Raw genomic sequence first — 20,020 nt, forward strand, 5'->3', positions numbered from 1 at the left:
CACTATGGATAAGTAAAAGAACCTTTGGAAATAAATGGGGACTGAGGCCAGCAATGATCCATTGGATATACACGGCTATAATACGACCCAGAATTACATATGCCTCATTAGTATGGTGGCCAAAAACTAAGGAAAAGTGTGCAATAAACAAACTAGAAAAGTTGCAACGACTGGCTACGGTATCTACAACAGGTGCGATGCGTAGCACACCTACGAAAGCCTTAGATGCGATACTAAATCTTCTTCCACTACACCAATTTGTGCAATTAGATGCTGAAAAGAGCGCACTAAGACTTAAGCGAACTAAAACCTTGTTTGAAGGGAACATTAAGGGACACTTACATATATTAAAACTAATTTGAATCAATCCATTAGTTACAGTCAGTAATGATTGGATGGAGACAAAATTCAATTTTAGTCGACTGTTCAATGTGGTACAACCAGACCGCTCTCTCTGGAGTGCGGGAGGACCACAAATCCGCCCAGGATCAGTTGTATTCTTTACTGATGGATCAAAACAAAATGATAAAGTGGGAGCTGGTGTGACAGGTCCTGGTGTTAATATTTCAGTTTCCATGGGTGGATGGCCAACCGTTTTTCAGGCTGAAATTCAAGCCATATTAGAATGCACTATTGTGTGTTTAAAGCGAAAATATAAACATGCAAATCTATGCATCTTTTCTGATAGCCAAGCAGCTTTGAATGCTTTAAAATCATTTACATGTACTTCCAAGTTAGTATGGGAATGCATTCAGTTACTTCAACAGTTGTCTAATAACAATACAGTAAATCTCTACTGGGTGCCAGGACACTGTGGAGTAGAAGGTAATGAAAAGGCTGATGAACTAGCCAGGCAAGGATCATCTAAACAATTTCTAGGACCTGAACCATTCTGTGGGGTCTCTCCAAGCTCCATCAAGATGGAATTAAGGAACTGGAAAAAGATGATGATAGATTGTAATTGGAATAATACTGTCACAGCCCGACAATCAAGAAAGTTTGTGATGCCAAATGCATCAAACACCCAAAAACTCCTTAGCCTCTCAAAGAAAGACCTATGTACTTACATAGGACTAATTACAGGGCACTGTCCAGCCAAATATCATCTAAGACTAATTAAAAAAGTTGATGATGATATTTGTCGGTTTTGTAACGAGGAAACAGAAACCTCCGAACATTTATTGTGCAACTGTGCAGCACTTCTTAACAGAAGGGAAAAGTTCTTTGATAAGGGACTACTACAGCCCTTTGAAATATGGTGTTCATCTCCTAGTAAGGTAGTGCGTTTCATACGACACATAATTCCTTGCTGGGAATATACCTAAAGTTAGGCGTTGATGGTTACTTCTAATAGTAGTTTTTCACCCTAATAAGGTTAACAAAAAACCGGGGAATATACTACAATAGATCAAATAAATGGTCGCAGTGGTAATGTACCCAACAAAAAAAAAAAAAAAAATATATATATAAAAATGAATTTCTGTCTGTATGTCTGTCTGTCTGTCTGTCTGACCCTTATAGACTCGGAAACTACTGAACCGATTGGCGTGAAAATTTGTATACAGGGGTTTTTGGGGCCGTGGAAGGTTCTTATGATGGTTCGAGACCCTCCCCCTTCTGTAAGGAGGGACTCCCATACAAATGAAACAGAAATTTCTGCATAACTCGAGAACTAATCAAGCAAATGGAACCAAATTAGGCATGTGGGGGCGAGTGTGGGGGTATAAGGAGATAATCATAGGGGGTAAGATAGATAATAGGGAGGAGGGGGCTACGTACAATATAGCATGCTTTTTTTTTAAATCGGCGCATAAACTCAAGCTAATATTGAATCCCGAGCAAGACCGGGCACACTCAGCTAGTAAAGTATACAAAACGCTAAAGGTATCATTTTGTAGAATTTTTATACAAAATACAAAAAAAAATATTCGTCAGCTTTTTGGATGAATTTTAGAACTGTTCGAGGAATACCTCTCATCATGTCTTGCATAGTAGTATCATTTTCCACCACTTCTCCAAATCAGATGGTGTTTTGATTGTTTTGCCACATTTCTTTAATTTGGACGAAAATCTGGACAATTTGGAGGATTGATACTTTTCTCAATAAAATCGATATTATTCTGTTTATACCATTCTAAGTCAGGCCAGAACTTTACGGGACCTTCGTGTGATTGAATGAACGGCTAAATTATGTTCTGGAGACACTCCTCCTTGTAAAGTTGTCCATTCATAGTCGCTCCAGTGATGAAAACCTTTGTTTTCTTTCCGCAGCTGCAGATGCCTTGCCAAATCATTAACTTGCGCCTGCATTTATTTATCTGCAAAGACAAATTTGAATTTATCCGGAGCATCCTCCTTACGTTTAGCAAAGTCCATTTTTACGTAAGTTTCATCGTCCATCAAAATGTGAGTGTGCAGAATTTTTTCACATCTGTCACGTTCTATTTTCGATAACTTTTGAACAAGTATACGAATCCTGATGAAATTTTCGCTACTAAATAAATAATCCTTCCGGATCAAAACGCTGTAATTAATAGTTTCTTGCTTCGACAACTAGAGGCGCTACAGTCATTAAAAAGAAGGGGCCTAATACTAACTGGAACAGACTTTATTCTACAGCTCTTCTAGTGATTATGGGTGAAACTCCATTGAATTTGTTTTGCAAAACATGTAAATAAGCGTTGTTGGTCATATTATCCCATAGAGCCCCGTAGCCTATTTCGTAATTTCATTATTCTGTAATAATTTTAATCACAAAAATAATGCGAATTTTTTTCCCGATTTTGTCAGGTTAAAATTTGAGAAGGGGCTGGCAAAATTGGGAAAGCACTGTATAGCAATATCAATACAAAATCATGTGTTATAGCTTCTGCGATGACCCAATTAGTTTGTAAAATTCGGTATCTATAACCTTTTGTCAATTTTGGTCCACTGTATGATGCAAAAATAATACCTCCAAAACGGCCCCTTTTCCATTAAAGTGCAAACGCTCATGGTCTCTCAGTTGGGCTACTACACTTTTCCCCCAAATCAAATGGATCTCGGTTGCGGCAGCTCATACCAATTCTTTTCAAACAGTTTTCCTCCTCCACAAACGGAGATTAAGAATCTCTGATGCCAACAACCTTAATCGAAATAAACACGCGCACCGTCTGCTGTTAAGGGTTCCAGTTTTCGGCTTGCTGCTTCCAGTTGTGGGTGGATATTTCTACCGACCAACATCAGCCACCGTCGTCACCGCAGCTTGTTCAGCTTCAGCTAGAGAAGCCAAGATTAATTCGTTACAGGCAATTTAAAGCCGAACGATCCCGGGTTCAAAACATGACCATGCACACATTTGCCTCACAAGGAACGTTAGCATTTACTAACAGCTATTCGTTTGTCAACCAACCACATTTGCAGGAGTCAAGCTTTACGAGGGAGAGAAGTACGTTATCAGCGAGGAGAAGCTCAACCTGTTCACCTGGCAGCTTAACCTGACAATAAAGAACCTCCAGAAGGTGGACTTCGCACCGTACGTGTGCTCCAGCATCAACGCCTTGGGGAAAGCGGACGCCCGGATTCGGTTGCAAGGTAAGTGGGCGCTGCTTACTTAAAAGACGGAGTTTTTATTGGTAATACCTTTCATCAATGTCGCTTAAAATACTAAAGAGGAAAGGTTACCATAGTGACGCTCGAGTTTTAAAACGGGACTATTGTTTGCTGGTTCAACATGACAAAATATGACGAAATCCTAAACATGAACGGCGATGGAGCAGATATGTAGCCAGGTGGGGCTCTGACGAGTCATATTGGTCCTATATTCATAATTAATCTAAATTTCATGAAATATTACTGCCCCCGAAATGCTTGTGACGAACACTCATAACAATCAAATGCTTTGTATTTTGCTTTTGAAAATTACAGAGGTGTCATTAGGAGATCAAACCCGGTATGAACATATTTGTGACAGTAAATTACTGGTGCCTGAACAGAGGCTGTTTGCATAGGTAAATTAAAATACATTTCATTGTTATGACTGTTCATCACAAGCACTTTGGAGGCATACATATTTCATGAATACAATGAAGTTTAAAAACATAAAAAAATGTATAACCAATTTGACCCTTCAAAGCCCCTCCTGGCTATCATCGCTCATAATTGGGATTTCATCAAATTTCGGAATACTGAATCCGAAAAAAATAGTTCCGTTACGAAACTCAGGGGTCACTATCAGGACCATCCCTTGCTGGCTTTTATAAATCATCATCATCATTCCATGCATTTATTTTCCCAGTGTAAAAAAAATGAGAAAAGATTCAAAAAGGTTACAGAACCGGTCGTCACATGAAGCTTTCCCGAATGATGGGAGTGACAGTTAAATTGATGGAAAATTACTACGGCCGAGTGATTACCCTAAATGCGCCGGACTTTTCCCCCCTTTTATCCGCCCATTATCCTTTCTGCACCCTTGATTTGATATCCTGGCTTTTCATCCACACTTCCTGAATTGATTGATTCATTTTTGATCAGCTCCACTCCAACTAATGTAGGTCCACTCCTAGGTGCGATCGTTAAATTAATTGCTTGTAAATTTGTTTTAATAATTTTGCTCTCCGCTCCGCTTCTCTTCTCCCGCCATGGCCGCATCGTGCAGAGCTCCGGTTACCACCGAAACCGACCACGACTCCGACGCCGTACGTGCCACCGACGCCGAAGCAGCCCCGCCGGAAGCAGCATCATCAAACCCACGGCAAAGGAAACCACGATGGTACCGGAAAAGCTGGCCTCGGCAATGGCTTCAACCGGGACAGCTACATCATCAATCACATCCAGGAGAACGATATGCTCGGAGGGTTCGCCTCGGAGGGTAAATATACGAGGGGTGGGGGGAGTACTAACCTACCAACAATTGGTGTCCAATTGAACCTTTGAATTCGATGAGCGAGACGATGCGGTGAACCAGTGGATTACTGTCTAGGAGCAAGGCGGATAATCAAAGGTGCCACAGCAGGAAGAAGTGTTAGTTTTTTGGCTAAAATGAATTATGGCGATTGTATATGGCAAGTTTTGCTATAACCACGATGATTCACGAAATTTACATCAAAGATTGATCACTTGCGTAGGAAAAATGGCATAGTAGTGAACTTTTCATGAACATTAACAGCAAATTACTCACCAACACTAGCGGACCGTGAGATCCAGCCCACCTGTGATTATTTGCCTTGGTCTAGGAGAACGGGACGATTGGGGCAGAGCAGCTGATTTAGGTGCTCTGCGTTGAGGCAATTACAATAGGAACAGCAAGGTTGTTGATTAATGGGGAATTCAATCGACATGTTTATCTTCTTCCTTCTAGGGAGCGGATGTGGTGAGAGCCTTTGATGAACGTTTGTAGGAGCTGATTTGCATTTCAAACAAGTGTGCGTGCCCTGTCCTAGATTAATAAGGTTTGTCACGAGCCTTTTGCAATAATGTCGGCAAGGTTTTAACCCCAGCCAAGGTCGTTTGAAATTAAAGGTTATAAGAAATATAGTTTCACGAGGAGAAGGAGAAGCTTTCATAGAGAATTTACCAATAAATTTACGTTACTTCTTCTTCTTCTTCTTCGCATTTCAAGCTTATTGCATATCGCATATTAGCTTATTGCGTACTCTCAACTTAGTGTTCTAGATGCACTTCCACAGTTATTAATTGAGAGCTTTCGATGCCTGTACCATTTTTGCATTGGTATAATTGTGTGGCAAGTCCAATCATACTTCTATGCCCAGGGAGGTCGAGAAATTTTCTAACCCGAAAAATTCCTAGACCGGACCGGGAATCGAACCGAGCCACCTCCAGCATGGTCTTGCTTTGTAGCTGCGCCTTTACCGACTGAGCTAAGGAAGGCCCTATAGGCCCTACGTTACTATTTCAATCAAATACCAATACCCCTCGCTCAGTAAATGTGAAATTTTTCGTATTCAAGAGATGGCATAAAACGTATTATTAATTTCTAACATAAAATTTGGGCCTGTTTCAAATATAAAATTGGTAAAACAATATTATGAAACAGCGCATTTACTTACAGAAAACTGTTTGAAAACCTGAATGAAACGTAAAATGATCTGCTCTTCTAATATATATTCTATCTTCTAATACAAGCATTCCATAGTAAAACAGTTGGGGGCAACCCCGGCGTAGTTATTAGCATCCATACCTCTTACGCCAAAGTCACGAGTTCAAATCTAACCCAGAACAAGTCACAAATGACCCATGAGCATTAAAATGACTATAATAAAAAAAAGTAAAACAGTTCTCAGAATTTCGTTGAACTTGGTAGTTTTGTTCATAATAGCAAAATATTTGACCCGTATTTTTATTTTGTCATTAGGGTGACCATTTCCATGTTAAATTGGTCCATAAATCTTTTTTTTTTTTCAAAAATGACTTTTTTTCTAAAAATCATAACTAATTTGGCTGATTTCAAAGAATAAGATACCAAATAAAAGGTAATTAGGAATACTTTTTAGTAAAAATATAATAATGTTTAAAAAAGTTGAATTTTGTTTGGAAAACATTGATCGTATTTGTTTTAAAGGTTTTCATGGGTTGTCAACAGAGGGCGCGATATGTTTTATATATCTCCTTGAAAATTAAGGTTTTTTTCTCAACGTATCAAAAGATCAGCAATGCTTTTTTTCTTCGTTTTGGATAACAAATAAATGGAAATCTGCAGACAGGGTATCTAAATTCCTGCGATTAAGGAAGGTCTGTGGGTGTTTGGATTCGGGGGGCCGTCGGGGTGGGTGTCCGGGGGTTCAAGTTCAGACAAACCCGTGAAACTTTGTGATATTAGCGTCGTTTTGTCGTTTCTGACGCTGGTCCTCATACCGGCCTCTTTCTACGTTTGGTGTTGGGGATGATCTGTTTTACTTTCACCGTCGGGTGGGGGTGAGGATGATATGGGGATTGGCATCAGAAACGACGTAGTTTCGTTGCATGCCGTTTTCGGTTGAGTTTGCCAAATGTAAGCAAGAAGGAAAAAAAGAACACGCTAAAATTTTTCACCCAGATTATGTGTTGTTGAAATAAACATGCGTCGGTAGCATTGGTGCTCAGCACGGAAAACAAGGTCGACGAAAAACAAACCAAAAAAAAAGGAAATATATAAAAACAAATTTCGTCTACAATCCATAAAAAAACACAAATACAATAAATATTTTTCAATACATAATCCCATTTTTTCCAATACCAATATAATTTTCCATAAAAAGTATTTTTAATTACGTTTCATTTGGTATTTTGATCTTTAAAATAAAAAAATGTGGTTCAAAAGTTATATTTTTTTTGGAAATATTCGTTTTTGAAATTAATCGATTTTTTGGGCCACCCTAATGACAAAATAATAAAAAAAAAAACGCGTCTAATATTTTGCGATAAAGAACAACACCATCAATTTTTACGAAATTCTGATAACCATTCTTTCGTTTTGTTATGGAATGGATGAATATACGCTACTGAAAATTAATATATAAAGCATGGCTCTTCGGGGACGGCCCCGGTGTAGTGATTAACATGCATACCTCTCGCGCCCAGTGTTGGCAAAATCAACAATCAATTGATATTTTTTCGCTCTCATAGGCTCACAAAATTTCATGCTTGATATTGATTTTACACGCTCCTTTGATATTGCGAGACTATTCACAACGTGCAAACATCAAGCTGAGCGTTGACTCGTCACAAAAATGATTCCATTGCACATCGTTTTCTCAGAAAGAGAAAGCATAGTTTTCTATCTCTTTTTAATCTTCACCGATGGCAGACGCGAAGGGATTGGTGCAAGCCGTTATGGAAGTTTCGGTTGTATTCGGGTGTAATGCAAAAATCATTAAACTCAATCTCACCACAGTTTGGTGAGATTTGCAGTTGGTGAGTTTTGTTAGATTGATATTCTGAGCTGCGATATCACAGCTTGCTAAATCAACTGCAAATGTTTACTTGTTGGTTTTTGTCATCGAAAATCAAGCGTGATCTTGGGCGTTGGTGAGATTTGATTTTTTGATATTTTCCCAACACTGCTCGCGCCTAAGTCACGAGTTCAAACCTCATCCTCGGACCAGTCACGAATGACCCTAGAGTGTTAAAGTAACTTAAAAAAAAATAAGGCATGCTTCTTCCAAATTTTAATGTGGTGACATATGCGCTCATTTGCTAGCGCTAATGTACTAGAACTGTACTAAAAAGTAGCTCGCATAATGTAAACAGAGCGTCAGCGTCTACCAGCATGATACTTCAGGAACAACTGAAATTGGTGCTAGCTCAGCTAGTGAACTAGCATAAGTGTAAACGCCCCTAAGCATCAGAGGAATTCTACATCATGTGTGTTTGGAAGCCACATTATCATGTTCTAATATGAGCCTAAGAAAAATCCAATTGCATGTATGGTAAATTGGTCTTTTTCGAAGCATGATTTGAAGCATGAAGCATGTCAAAAATAAATTATGGTATCAATATTATCAAAGAATTTTTAACCTTGAATTTTGCAAAATTTTAAACACATGCAATTGGTAAAAGTTCTTAAAATACACTAAAATCATTCGTTCATCATCGATGATCACTTAAGAGATACAGTACTGGCAATAATAAAGTTTACACCGTAATTTTATTGTCAATCCAACATATATTATATAGGGCTGAAGCATTTGAATATTTACATCATCATAGAGTATTGGCAACCGGTGAATCAAATAATCAAAATTTATTAGTACAATGTTGAGCTTGATTGGAAGAGTTTGTACGAAGTTTGAGGAAATTAAGTAGAATGTCTACCATTTTTCAAATTCTTATTTCTTGAATCACAAAAATCCAAACAAACTGTATTTTTTCTTGTCTAGTCAAAAAAGAATTCTAATAATTAATTGAAAATTTGCTAAAGTCCACCCTCTGCGCAAAAAGTAAAAAATTCGATAACTGTTTTCAAAAACTACCAAAATGTATGGTCAATGGAAAACATCATTTTATATGTAAAATGAGGATTTCCTGTTTTCGAAATACCTTTTCAAATTCTATAATATGAGTATTTTTGACAGAGAAGATGAAACAGTTGGCCGTAAAATATAAAATCCAAAGAAGCTGAATCACAAAATTTCCCAATTTTCTTGAATATTAAAAATAAAATCGAAACCATTTTGAACTAATTAGAACAAATTATATTCATCACAGTGGGGCATGTGTGATTCGCATAGATAAATGTAATATATATATATATATACACATACTGTGGTGCAACTGACATTGCCTGAACCTTGGTTGATCTTGTCGCGGATTCCAGAACGATTTGGAGAACCTAGAACATCTGCTACATTTCGACATCTTCGCGATATCCGAGGAGCTAGTCGAGTCTGCCATTAACAAGATGAAGCATTCGACTGCCACTGGTCATGGTGGGATCACCGCTTGTATCCGGAAGAAATAATCTTCCGAATTACCATGTCATTAACAACAATGTTCAACTCACTGCAGCAAGGTGAATTCCGTAGGAGGTGAAAATCCTCCTTTATGATCCCTGTTTTCAAGAACATTGAAAACTATCGCGGAATCACTTCGCTCTGTGCCTGCTCTAAAGTATTCGAAATAATCGGAAATAACGCCTTATTTGAAAGCTGTTGTAGCTATATTTCTCCGGACCAGCATGGTTTCTACGTATCCCCTTGTCTTCGGAATATGGAAACAGGAGCACAAACAGATGTCAACTACACGGATTTAAAGGCCGCTTTTGATCGAGTTGATCATGCTATCGTGTTAGCTAAACTGGATAAGCTTGGTGTGTCACAGGGCTTAATTCGTTGTTTCAAGTCATACTTGACAAATCGAGAGCTCTGCGTGAAAATCGGAGCAGCACAATCCATCCGGTGTACCTCAAGACAGCAACTTAGGGCCATTGATATTTTCAATCTTCATGAACGAGGTTGGATTGATTATTCCGGTTGGCTGTCGTTCTTTATATGCAGATGACGTTAAGATTTATGTTGTCGTTCAAAGCCTTGCTGACTGCTTACAGTTACAGCATATGATTAAAGACTTCGAGGATTGGTGTTCCAGGAACTTCGTCACGTTGTGTATTCAAAAATTCAGCATCATCTCTTTTTAACCCCATCAGAAGCCAATCATGTCCCAAGTAACACAAATACACGTTAATTTGAGGAGTAAACTGCTATACAACGAAAACTAGTCGTACAAAAGTTATATCAACTCTTATAGAACATAGGTGTTGCTTGGGGTTCAACTATACGATCAACAATGAACCTTTGCAATGGAAAGTATTCGCGATCTAGGAATTACGCTAGATCCGTAAATTACATTCAAGCTACATTATTCTGAGATCATCGCTAAAGCTAACAGACAAATCGGGCTTATGTTCAAGATTGCTGATGTATTCCGTGATCCAACATGCCTGAAATCATTGTACTGTTCTCTAGTACGTTTAGTATTGGAATTTGGAGATGTCATCTGGTGCCCATACCAAGCGATTTGGATAGCGAGGATCGAATCCATTCAGGAAAAAAAATCGTACGTTATGCATTACGCCATCTCCCGAGCAGGAGAAAATAACTAATGAATACCTAATTCTGACCTGATACCAAAATTTTGCATGACATAAGAGGTAAAATACCAAAGAATAATACCAAAAAATTGCATGCAAAATACTTAGTAAATAACAAAAGTTGATATTTCGATACCAAAATAATCGCTGCGTGGTATTGTTTTGGTATTGCGAACAAGGAATTTCCTACACATTGGAGCGCTCACTGCTTATTATGGCCTGCATGATCCAATCAGATTCACGACTGCTAGCTTTAACCGCTTCTACGACTACTTTGATTTCAACATTTCTGCGGTTGCGTTTTGTAACTGCATTCAACGAAGTCTGCACGAGGGATGAACTGTACTGAAAATTGGAACAATTTGACGTATATTGATGGGCAAAATTACATTATGCAAAAGTTTGCTTCCAACGATGGACCATGCCAATAACACATGTTTATGCTTCTGACTCCTATTGACAACATGTTTATTGAATGTTGTGTTCTTAATTTGTATTTTGTATTGTGAATTGTGAAAAGATATGAGGTTTTTACGCCACTCTGGTTTTTCACCATCAAATTACCAAATTTCATTAAAGGGTGATACGGTCAAAATTTGGTCAATATCAACTTGACGTATTTCTTTCAATTTTGCATTTAAAAAACCTGAACACCCCTCATTTTGAAGGTGTGTGTGTGTAGAATGTTGCTCCTATTTTGATTTTGGAATTCACTCTTCAGTTGTCAAAATGCCGTCCAAGCAAGAAGAGCAGCGTATCAAAATTTTGCTCGCGCATCGCGAAAATCCGAGCTACTCGCACGCAAAGTTGGCAAAATCGCTAAAAGTTGCCAAATCAACCGTTACAAATGTAATTAATGTGTTTGGGGAACGTTTGTCGACAGCCAGGAAGTCTGGATCGGGGGGAAATCGAAAACCGGAAGCCGCTGAGACGACAAAGAGAGTTGCCGGTAGTTTCAAGCGAAACCCTAACCTCTCTCTCCGAGATGCCGCAAATAAGCTGGGTGTATCGTCTACAACCGTGCATCGAGCCAAAAAACGAGCCGGACTATCGACTTACAAGAAGGTAGTGACTCCAAATCGCGATGATAAACAAAATACGACGGCCAAAGCGCGATCCCGAAGGCTGTACACGACGATGCTGACGAAGTTTGACTGCGTGGTAATGGACGACGAAACCTACGTCAAAGCCGACTACAAGCAGCTTCCGGGACAGGAGTTTTATACGGCAAAAGGAAGGGGAAAGGTAGCAGATGTTTTCAAGCACATGAAACTGTCAAAGTTCGCAAAGAAATATCTGGTTTGGCAAGCCATCTGTACCTGTGGCTTGAAAAGCAGCATTTTCATAGCTTCCGGGACTGTCAACCAAGAAATTTACGTGAAAGAGTGTTTGAATAAACGTCTGCTGCCTTTCCTGAAGAAACACGGTTGTTCCGTACTGTTTTGGCCGGATTTGGCACCTTGCCATTACGGTAAAAAAGGCCATGGAGTGGTACGCCGCCAACAACGTGCAGGTGGTTCCCAAGGACAAGAACCCTCCCAACACACCAGAGCTCCGCCCAATTGAGAAATACTGGCCTATTGTCAAGCGGAACCTAAAGAAGACCAAAAAAACTGCTAAGGGCGAGCAGCAGTTCAAGGCAAACTGGCTTTCTGCGGCGAAGAAGGTGGACAAGGTGGCTGTACAAAATCTGATGGCAGGGGTCAAGCGTAAGGCCCGGCAATTCGGATTTGGAAAAGCGGAAGCCTAACTGAATATTTTTCCTGAATTTTATACTAATTGAACTTGAAAAAGAAATTTAATTAGATTTTTTAAATAAACGATTTCACCGATTTACACGCGTTTTCCCTTGACCAAATTTTGACCGTATCACCCTTTAAGATAACACAAAGTCAGACGAGAAATATTAAATGTTTGAGCCTTGTTTGATCTTGTTAAACAAATTATGTGGACTCCAGAAAGATTTAGAGAACCAAGAGCACCTGATATTCATGACAGTTGGTCATATGTGATCCACATAGACACTATTAATGTATATGGACACATTTCGATGCAACAGACATTGTCTGAGCCTTGATTGATGTTGTAGAACAAATTATTCGAACTCAAGGACGATTTGGAGAACATAGAACATCTGATATACATGAGAATAAGTCATAAATGATCCACATAGACTCTATGATCCTGTTTGGACATATTTCGATGAGCAGACATTCAGTTCGCGTTTCCCGGACGAAAGGTATCTACTTGTCGAATGTTGTCGTCGTCGTGTTTGTGTTTCAGAAATGCAATTGAAGTGTGCCGTGGTCGCTCAATGACGTTTATAATATAAGGTCTGGGCCAAAGGGGTTATTGGTGTTAGTGAAATGTGCAATTGTTTAGTGGTGTTCGTATTTTATTGCAATGTTTATCTTTTTACACGAAACAGCTGTCGGCAGTGACGTATTTCTATCTGTTCTCAGTATGTTGGCAGTGACGTATTTCTATCTGTTCGCAGATGTTCAGCAATGTTTACAACATTTTTGCTTCTAATACCAGCAAGCTGCCTGTTGGCCCAGACCTTATATAAATGTCATTGGAGGTCGCTATCAGACGTGATTCTTTTCGGTCGCTGGAGTTGTCGGTTCTGATTTCGGCCTCTGTCGTGAGTTTATTCGGCCAGTGAGGAGCTGGCGTTGCGTCTTACAGACTATGTACTAGCGAACTGAAGCCGTTGTGTCGCGAGTGATTGGTGATGAAAAGTGAACGTAGTAATTTTATTCTCTGCTGAGGTTCCTCTAGTTGGAGCAGCTAGAATGTGTTTCGTGGTTGATGGAGGTTAACACTTTTGTGTGGGAAACGAGAGTGCTGTTTTTAAAATCGCTTAAAGAAGTTGCGGAAGCATATCTATAAGAGCTCTTCGAAATCATCGTGATGTCATGGATTCCTTTGCAACATCGGGTGAGAATGTGCCTTTAGTTTTCTCTTAGCTTTCATTCATTATAATATGAAACGGGGACGGGACGGTCCACCAGGGCACCCGATTGAAGCGAAATGGATGGGGAGTGTGGAAATGCCAACTCCCTGTCTTTAACATTTCGTGAAAAGAGGGCGGGCATTTCTTCCCACCCATTGGGACATCCTCCTGTTGGATGACCTGTTTTTTAACCGGTTGTATGATCCTGTTGTTGGAAAGAGATTCTCGTTTATCTCGGAGATGCACGTGGGCGATATTTCCACGGATTCACCCAAATCGTTTTTGGCCCTTCATACAATGGCAGATTGAGTACAATTATAGGCTATTAAACTTGATCAAGTCAAACAGCGAGGATAATCCACCGTCTACCGACAGTTGTCTTGCAACAGAGATTGGTAGTTCCATATACACTACTGATCATAAGTTTAAGGACACCCACAAAAAAAAAACATGCAAATATGTTTTGTTTAATGATCTCTCATTTTACGTTCAATTTTCGATCTCCAAAGGATATTTGAATGGTATGAATGGTATAACATAAGTGTTCTACAACTACTTTTATTTCAAAATTTGGCCAACCCAATTCTGAGAAAATCAGTCACGATTTTTTTTTTTTTTTTTTGTAATTACTTTATTTGTACAGGCTCAATCGAATAAACTTTACAGAGCCGAGTTATCCTTTGCGTTATACATTGTTACTGTCTTATATTTAAAGTTAAAGGAACTGGACCGAGTACTCGCGGTCGTCTCGAGGTTAGTGGAGATTTACAATTTTTTGGATGGGAAAAGGGAAGAAGGAGGTTTTAAATGTGGTTTACGATATAACTATTTAATTAATCCTAAAGCATGAAATTATTTCTATTCATCTTGAAAACAAACATTGAAAAAAACCCCCCAGACGTACAAAACACAAACTAAACACAAGGTTAATCAAACTTACAATCTAAGGTTAATATCCTTAAAGTAAACATATATGAGTTTCATAAACTCCAGATCGCGTCTAGCCAAAATATCCCGAACTGGAACATTAGGTTGTCTACCTCGAGCCCGAAGGGTATCATAAAAATGTGATCTGACTCCACGATACTCCGCACAAGACCAAAGGATGTGATCAGCGTCCTGGTAACCTTGTCCACATTCACAGAGATTGCTGTCTCCCAACCCCACACGGAACAAGTGAGCGTTTAGACAATAGTGATTGGACATGAGACGAGACATCACGCGTATGAAGTCTCGACTCAAGTCCAACCCTTTGAACCATGCAAACTTCGACACCTTAGGGACAATCACGATTATAAATTTTGAAAAATATAGTAACTTTAGGTGAACTTTTAGCACACAAATTTTTTAAATTAAATTGAACAATTTGTCTACGAGGAAAGTTTCATTCAATACCTATTAAATGATTTAAAAAGAACGAAAATTGGACGTAACATGACAGATCTATGAACAACAAATTTGTCATGTTTTTTGGGGGTATCCTTAAACTTATGATCGGGAGTGTAATCGTCATCATCATAATTTCGATTAGCAGACATTGTCCGAGTCTGGGTTGATCTGGCAGAACAAATATCAGGAATCCATGACGATTTGGAGAACATAGATCATCTGATTTACATGACAATAGGTCATGCATGATCTACATAGAAACTATGATCATGTTGCTTTCAAATGAGCCTAACTGTTCAAGAAAAGTTAGGAAGAGTCAAACAATTTCAACTCTGTAGCTTGTTTTGTTGTGAAGTTAAAGCAATTTGTAAGTGCCGCTTGGGTTGTATAGACCCTAATGCACTATGAAGGTTAATTCCATGAAATTCTGATAAGAGAAATTTGGGAATTCACCCGAAAATGCCCAGATATCTTTGAACCGCCTTGAGATTATTCTCGGAATTTCTTTGAATTTTTTCAAAAAATTAACTTAAAATCATCCCTACAACTGTTCTGAAAGTCCAATTAGAATACGATTGGAATTCTACTTAGAATGTCACAAAAAGTCCCTGGAAATTTCCCTTGAAACTTTTTTCATAGTTATTTAAGAGTTATCCTCAAATTTCGATTAACTTGGAATTGTTCTCGGAATTTAAATGAAACTTTCTTGTAAATTTTATTGATATACTCATCAGTTTTCACTTGATTTTATCATCAAGAGCATGTTTGAAGTTTTTTTAATACTCGTAGAAATCACCTTAAGAATCATTTCAAGTTCTCCTCAAAATCCACATAGGGACCATGCAATAATTACTTAAGAATTTAAAAGGGATTTTGATTTACGTTTTCTTACAAGCGAGGGAGATAATCTCAGAAAAAGAATTAATATGAAGCAAAATATGAAGAATGCAGAACATGTCTGATCTTAGATGATGTTAGATCTTACTAAGGAGGAGCTGAGATAGAAAAATTCCAATAAAACTACTTACGTAATAATTTCATGGTCCCATTGAAATTCATGTTAGAAAGTTTAAGGCCCAGAACTCCCATGGTTTCTATTTTTTTGCTAGATCTTATTATTTTATGATAAAAATTTCTGAAACAGCTTCAATTCCATCTTTTACTTTTCACACTGCATTGATGCAGTCAGCACGAAAGCCTTTTTTTTGTAACCCTGGAAATGGTAACGATAGAAATGCCAGTGGTGGCGGGGGGAATACCCCTCACCATCCCTCTCCAACGAAGGAGTTTAGTAAAGAGAAATGATCAAACCGATGTGTACCTTCCTAAAGTTGTCCTTGCTCGCTTTCTACTCAATATATGCAATTTTTACACTGCCGTACTCTCTCAAAATTTTTAAAACAGCTTCAATTCTATACTTTCATCCCCTCATCTATCGCATAAAAATTACCACTTTAGCCTGTTATTTGAATATTAGCATCTTCAACTATAGATACAAATCAGTTTGATCAATACAGGGTGATTCGGAATAATTGTCACTTTTAAAAATGGTCATGACGATATAACGTTTGCTTGATTTTTTTATATCAGTTAACTCCAGATATACTACATACATACCCTTCAACTAAGCAAACTTTAAATCAAATCTCGATCACTTTACCTTTATTTACCAGCCACATTTGTCACGAAAATGAACCGCAGCTGTCACGCACGTTTTAGTTCCAGCACTTTTGGAGTCCTGGCGATGTCTAAGCTCTGATATTTAACGGATTTTCCACGCATGGTTCATTTTTACCTCTTTAATGGTGCGAAAAATATATGTTGCATTCTTCCGAAGAGATTTCAGTTTAAAAACTGACATAAGATTTTTCGGAGGATTCGAGGAACTTCTGATTGAAATTTATTGGATGTGAACCTACCCCTCCCCCCCCCTTATCTACAATAAATAAATAGTGATTTTGTGATCTACAATAAATAAATAGTGGAGATGCCATCCACTTTTCATTAACACATTGGTATTAAGTTCAATTCAGGAAGCGCCGATTTTTCAACTGCACATACTCTGCCTTTACATCAAATCCAACTATTTGCACACATTCCTTAGAATCAAACTGATATTTGCAGAGTTTTCATTTTCCTTCACTTCATCAGTTTTTTGCCTCTGGTATCTCTTACAAAATTTCATAAAATTTCATTGTTATGCGTTACTCTACCAAGCACACTCCTTCCCTACCGCTGTAAAGTGTAACAAATTGTAACACTTTTCTTCTTCTCCCAATTGCTTCTCGTAATTTATGAACAGACCATAATGTAGAGAAACATCATCCATTTCGCATCATTGAGAATAACAGCCAACCAGAATCAAACCAAATGACGCATTCAAACAGGACAATTTGCTGCCATTCCATAATAGTTGGTGTGGAGCTTTTCTTTCCCGTGTTATCCCGTCACCCTTAACCCATTTTTTTCTTCCTCCACCGTTGAATCGTTAACGGAAAAAGCACTGCATTATTAATTTAAAATAGCGTCGAAAATGAAGGCTCAATTAATTTTTATTGCATTCAGGGAGCTCTTCTTCGCTGCTAGATTCACACGCACCACTATTTCCAGAAGAGGGGTTGTGGTGTTTTGCAGGGGTCCAGTGGGGGAGGTCAGTGTACGCGAGCGAATACAATAAATTAATTAATGCGATTATCAGCTCTTTTCCGGCGTCGACCGGCGACCAAACATCGGAATTTCTCACCAGCATAAAGCCCACTCTGAACGTGGTGTGATTCGACTGCGGTAGATGCTCCTGTTGGGGCCATCGTTGCCGCTTGTTGATGGTGTTTTATTTAATATACCTTTTTTCTAGCGATTTTTATCTCCATATTGGGTTTTAATGCTTTTCATGTTTCGGTTTTTTTTGCCCTCCGGGTGATCTATGCTCGTCTCATCAGTTCGATGATTAAAATTGATGTTATACGTGATCGGATTGGAATTTCGATAAAACAGAGCTTTTGTTCATATTGTACTAGGTTTTTTTTTGTACATGCATGCAGAGAATTGCGCGCTTAGTATGGTTTGGTGATGTATTTTTCTGATGAATAAATTGAATGAACAAGTTTAAAGTACATAGACAATAATTATAAAATCATAAAAGGTTAAGGGGAAGCAGAAAAAATTCCGAGAAAAAAACAAAAACAGTTTATTGTACTTCCACTACACAAGCGAAATACAGTTTAATTAACTGTACAGTCAACTCTCCATAACTCGATATTGAAGGGACGGTCGAGTTATATAATTATCGACTTACAGAATTAAACAGATTTTTTATTTGTTCTAGCTTAAATTTAAGAATGATCCTGAACTATTACATCTACACTGTAATATCTGTTCCTATTTATCCAATATGGAAGTCCTGAGTAGTCAATTCAAAATTGTATGTCATCAGGTTGGACTCGATTATCCGCAGTTGACTATTTTCACTTCCATCGCCGAGCTCTTGCAAACGACTATTCAATCACACAAAGTAATACCACCATCGGACAGAGAAGACAATCTCCAATGTTCCACAATGTTGAATGGAATGATTGAGTTTTTGTTTGCGAGAAATCTACGATCGAAGTGAAGAGAGTCGACTGCGGATAATCGAGGCCGGACTGTACCTATATAATTTTCTTCAAAACTCTCTAGAAATTATCTAAAGATAACTCTTGAAATTTGCTCTGCAATTCTTTTAGAATTTCTAATTGTAGAATAATCACTCTCCTCAGCATTCTTCTTATTCTCTTGAAAATTTTGTCAGAATTTTATAAGTATTCCTAAAAAACTTTGATTGAGTTATTACTTAAATTACTAATGAAATCTGCTCAGAAAATCCACAACATATGCTTTGGAAATTTCATGGATTTCCACTTTTAGATTCATGAAATTCTCATTAAAATTGAATTGGAATATTCAATGGAATTTTTTTAAGGTTTCCCTAGCCCCGTAACGTGGGTAGATCACCTTTTCGTGGTACGTTACGGAATGTAAGATCTACCACCGATTCCTAGTCCTGACTACTTCAAACTAGGGGAACAGGATTTTTCAGTAATCAGGAATTCAGGAACACATCTTAGTCCTTGTTACTTTTTATGCCTTGTTCATAGTGACAAGACTCGGCTTTTTCTACCGAGGATGATCTTCAAACAAGGAAAAAATGAGTTAGTTAGTCTTCATCAATGTGATTCCTAATCTTCCATTAGTTGTTCCCTAGTTTGAAGTGGTTAAGACTAGGGTTCTGATGCATGGTCATTATCGGTGTCATTCCTTAATTTTGTTGCTAAGGAATCCAATTTTGACTGACAAAGGGGCGCGTCTTTGGAGGGTATTTCAACACTCCGAAGGATATAAATAGCGGGACCTTTCAATTAGAGTCGGATCCTTGCGATAGAAATACTTCATCATTTCTTTTTAAAAAAAATCGAATATTTCATCATTTCTCAATAGTGATGGAGTAATACGACATGCACTAAACTAAGGACACGAAATATGCAACAATAGATCAAATTACTGGTCTCAGTGGTGTTAGGTCCCGAACAGAGGAAGAAAAAAAAATAAAAAAAGGCTTCCCTAAGAATTCCCATGGAAATGTCTTCAGAATTTCACTGGAATATGCCTTGAATTTAATATGGATTTATCCTCAGAACTTACATATAATTCTCCTTACAATACTGCTGAAATTAAGGGGTTACGCTTACCTGCAAGACCGAAAAAAAGCGAAAGTTTGGATTTTTTTCTCGAAAACGACGCAACATATTGAAAATCGGTTTTCTGCCGTTTATTGAACACACATTAAATGGTAGGGTAGGATGGTGCAAAACGCACCGTTTAAGCAAAATCGTCAATTGCTGGCGTATGGAAGCTAAAATCAAGAAGAAAGTAATGGTGTTTGGTTCATTACCATGTTTTCTACGAAGATCAAGTGATTTCGAACTACAGAACGATGCATTTTCATGATTTTCAAGGTATTTTATAAATTGGTTCCAATATGATAGCGGGGCAAAACGCCTGATTCATGGTGATCTGACGCCTGATGATTATTCCTTTATGTTACACCAGAAATAAGGTCGCAATAGAGTGTTAAA

General features: G+C 38.2%; 1 protein-coding gene across 4 annotated transcripts in view; it reads left to right on the forward strand.

The window, feature by feature from the left end:
- DIP-lambda (Dpr-interacting protein lambda) overlaps nucleotides 1-20,020 on the forward strand; it is a 398,199-nt gene that overhangs the window by 363,485 nt on the left and 14,694 nt on the right. For 3 of the 4 annotated variants that reach the window (XM_065222317.1, XM_065222316.1, XM_065222318.1), the window contains 2 exons: nucleotides 3,403-3,573; nucleotides 4,637-4,849. In XM_065222317.1, the coding sequence (XP_065078389.1) occupies nucleotides 3,403-3,573; nucleotides 4,637-4,849 (384 nt within the window). The remainder of the gene's footprint in view (nucleotides 1-3,402; nucleotides 3,574-4,636; nucleotides 4,850-20,020) is intronic. The other variant, XM_065222319.1, reaches the window with a different exon arrangement.

The sequence above is a fragment of the Ochlerotatus camptorhynchus genome, unplaced genomic scaffold (assembly GCF_037179485.1).
Source record: "Ochlerotatus camptorhynchus isolate MF236.1 unplaced genomic scaffold, CSIRO-AGI_Acam_v1.1 ptg000165l, whole genome shotgun sequence".
Lineage (NCBI taxonomy): Eukaryota > Metazoa > Arthropoda > Insecta > Diptera > Culicidae > Ochlerotatus > Ochlerotatus camptorhynchus.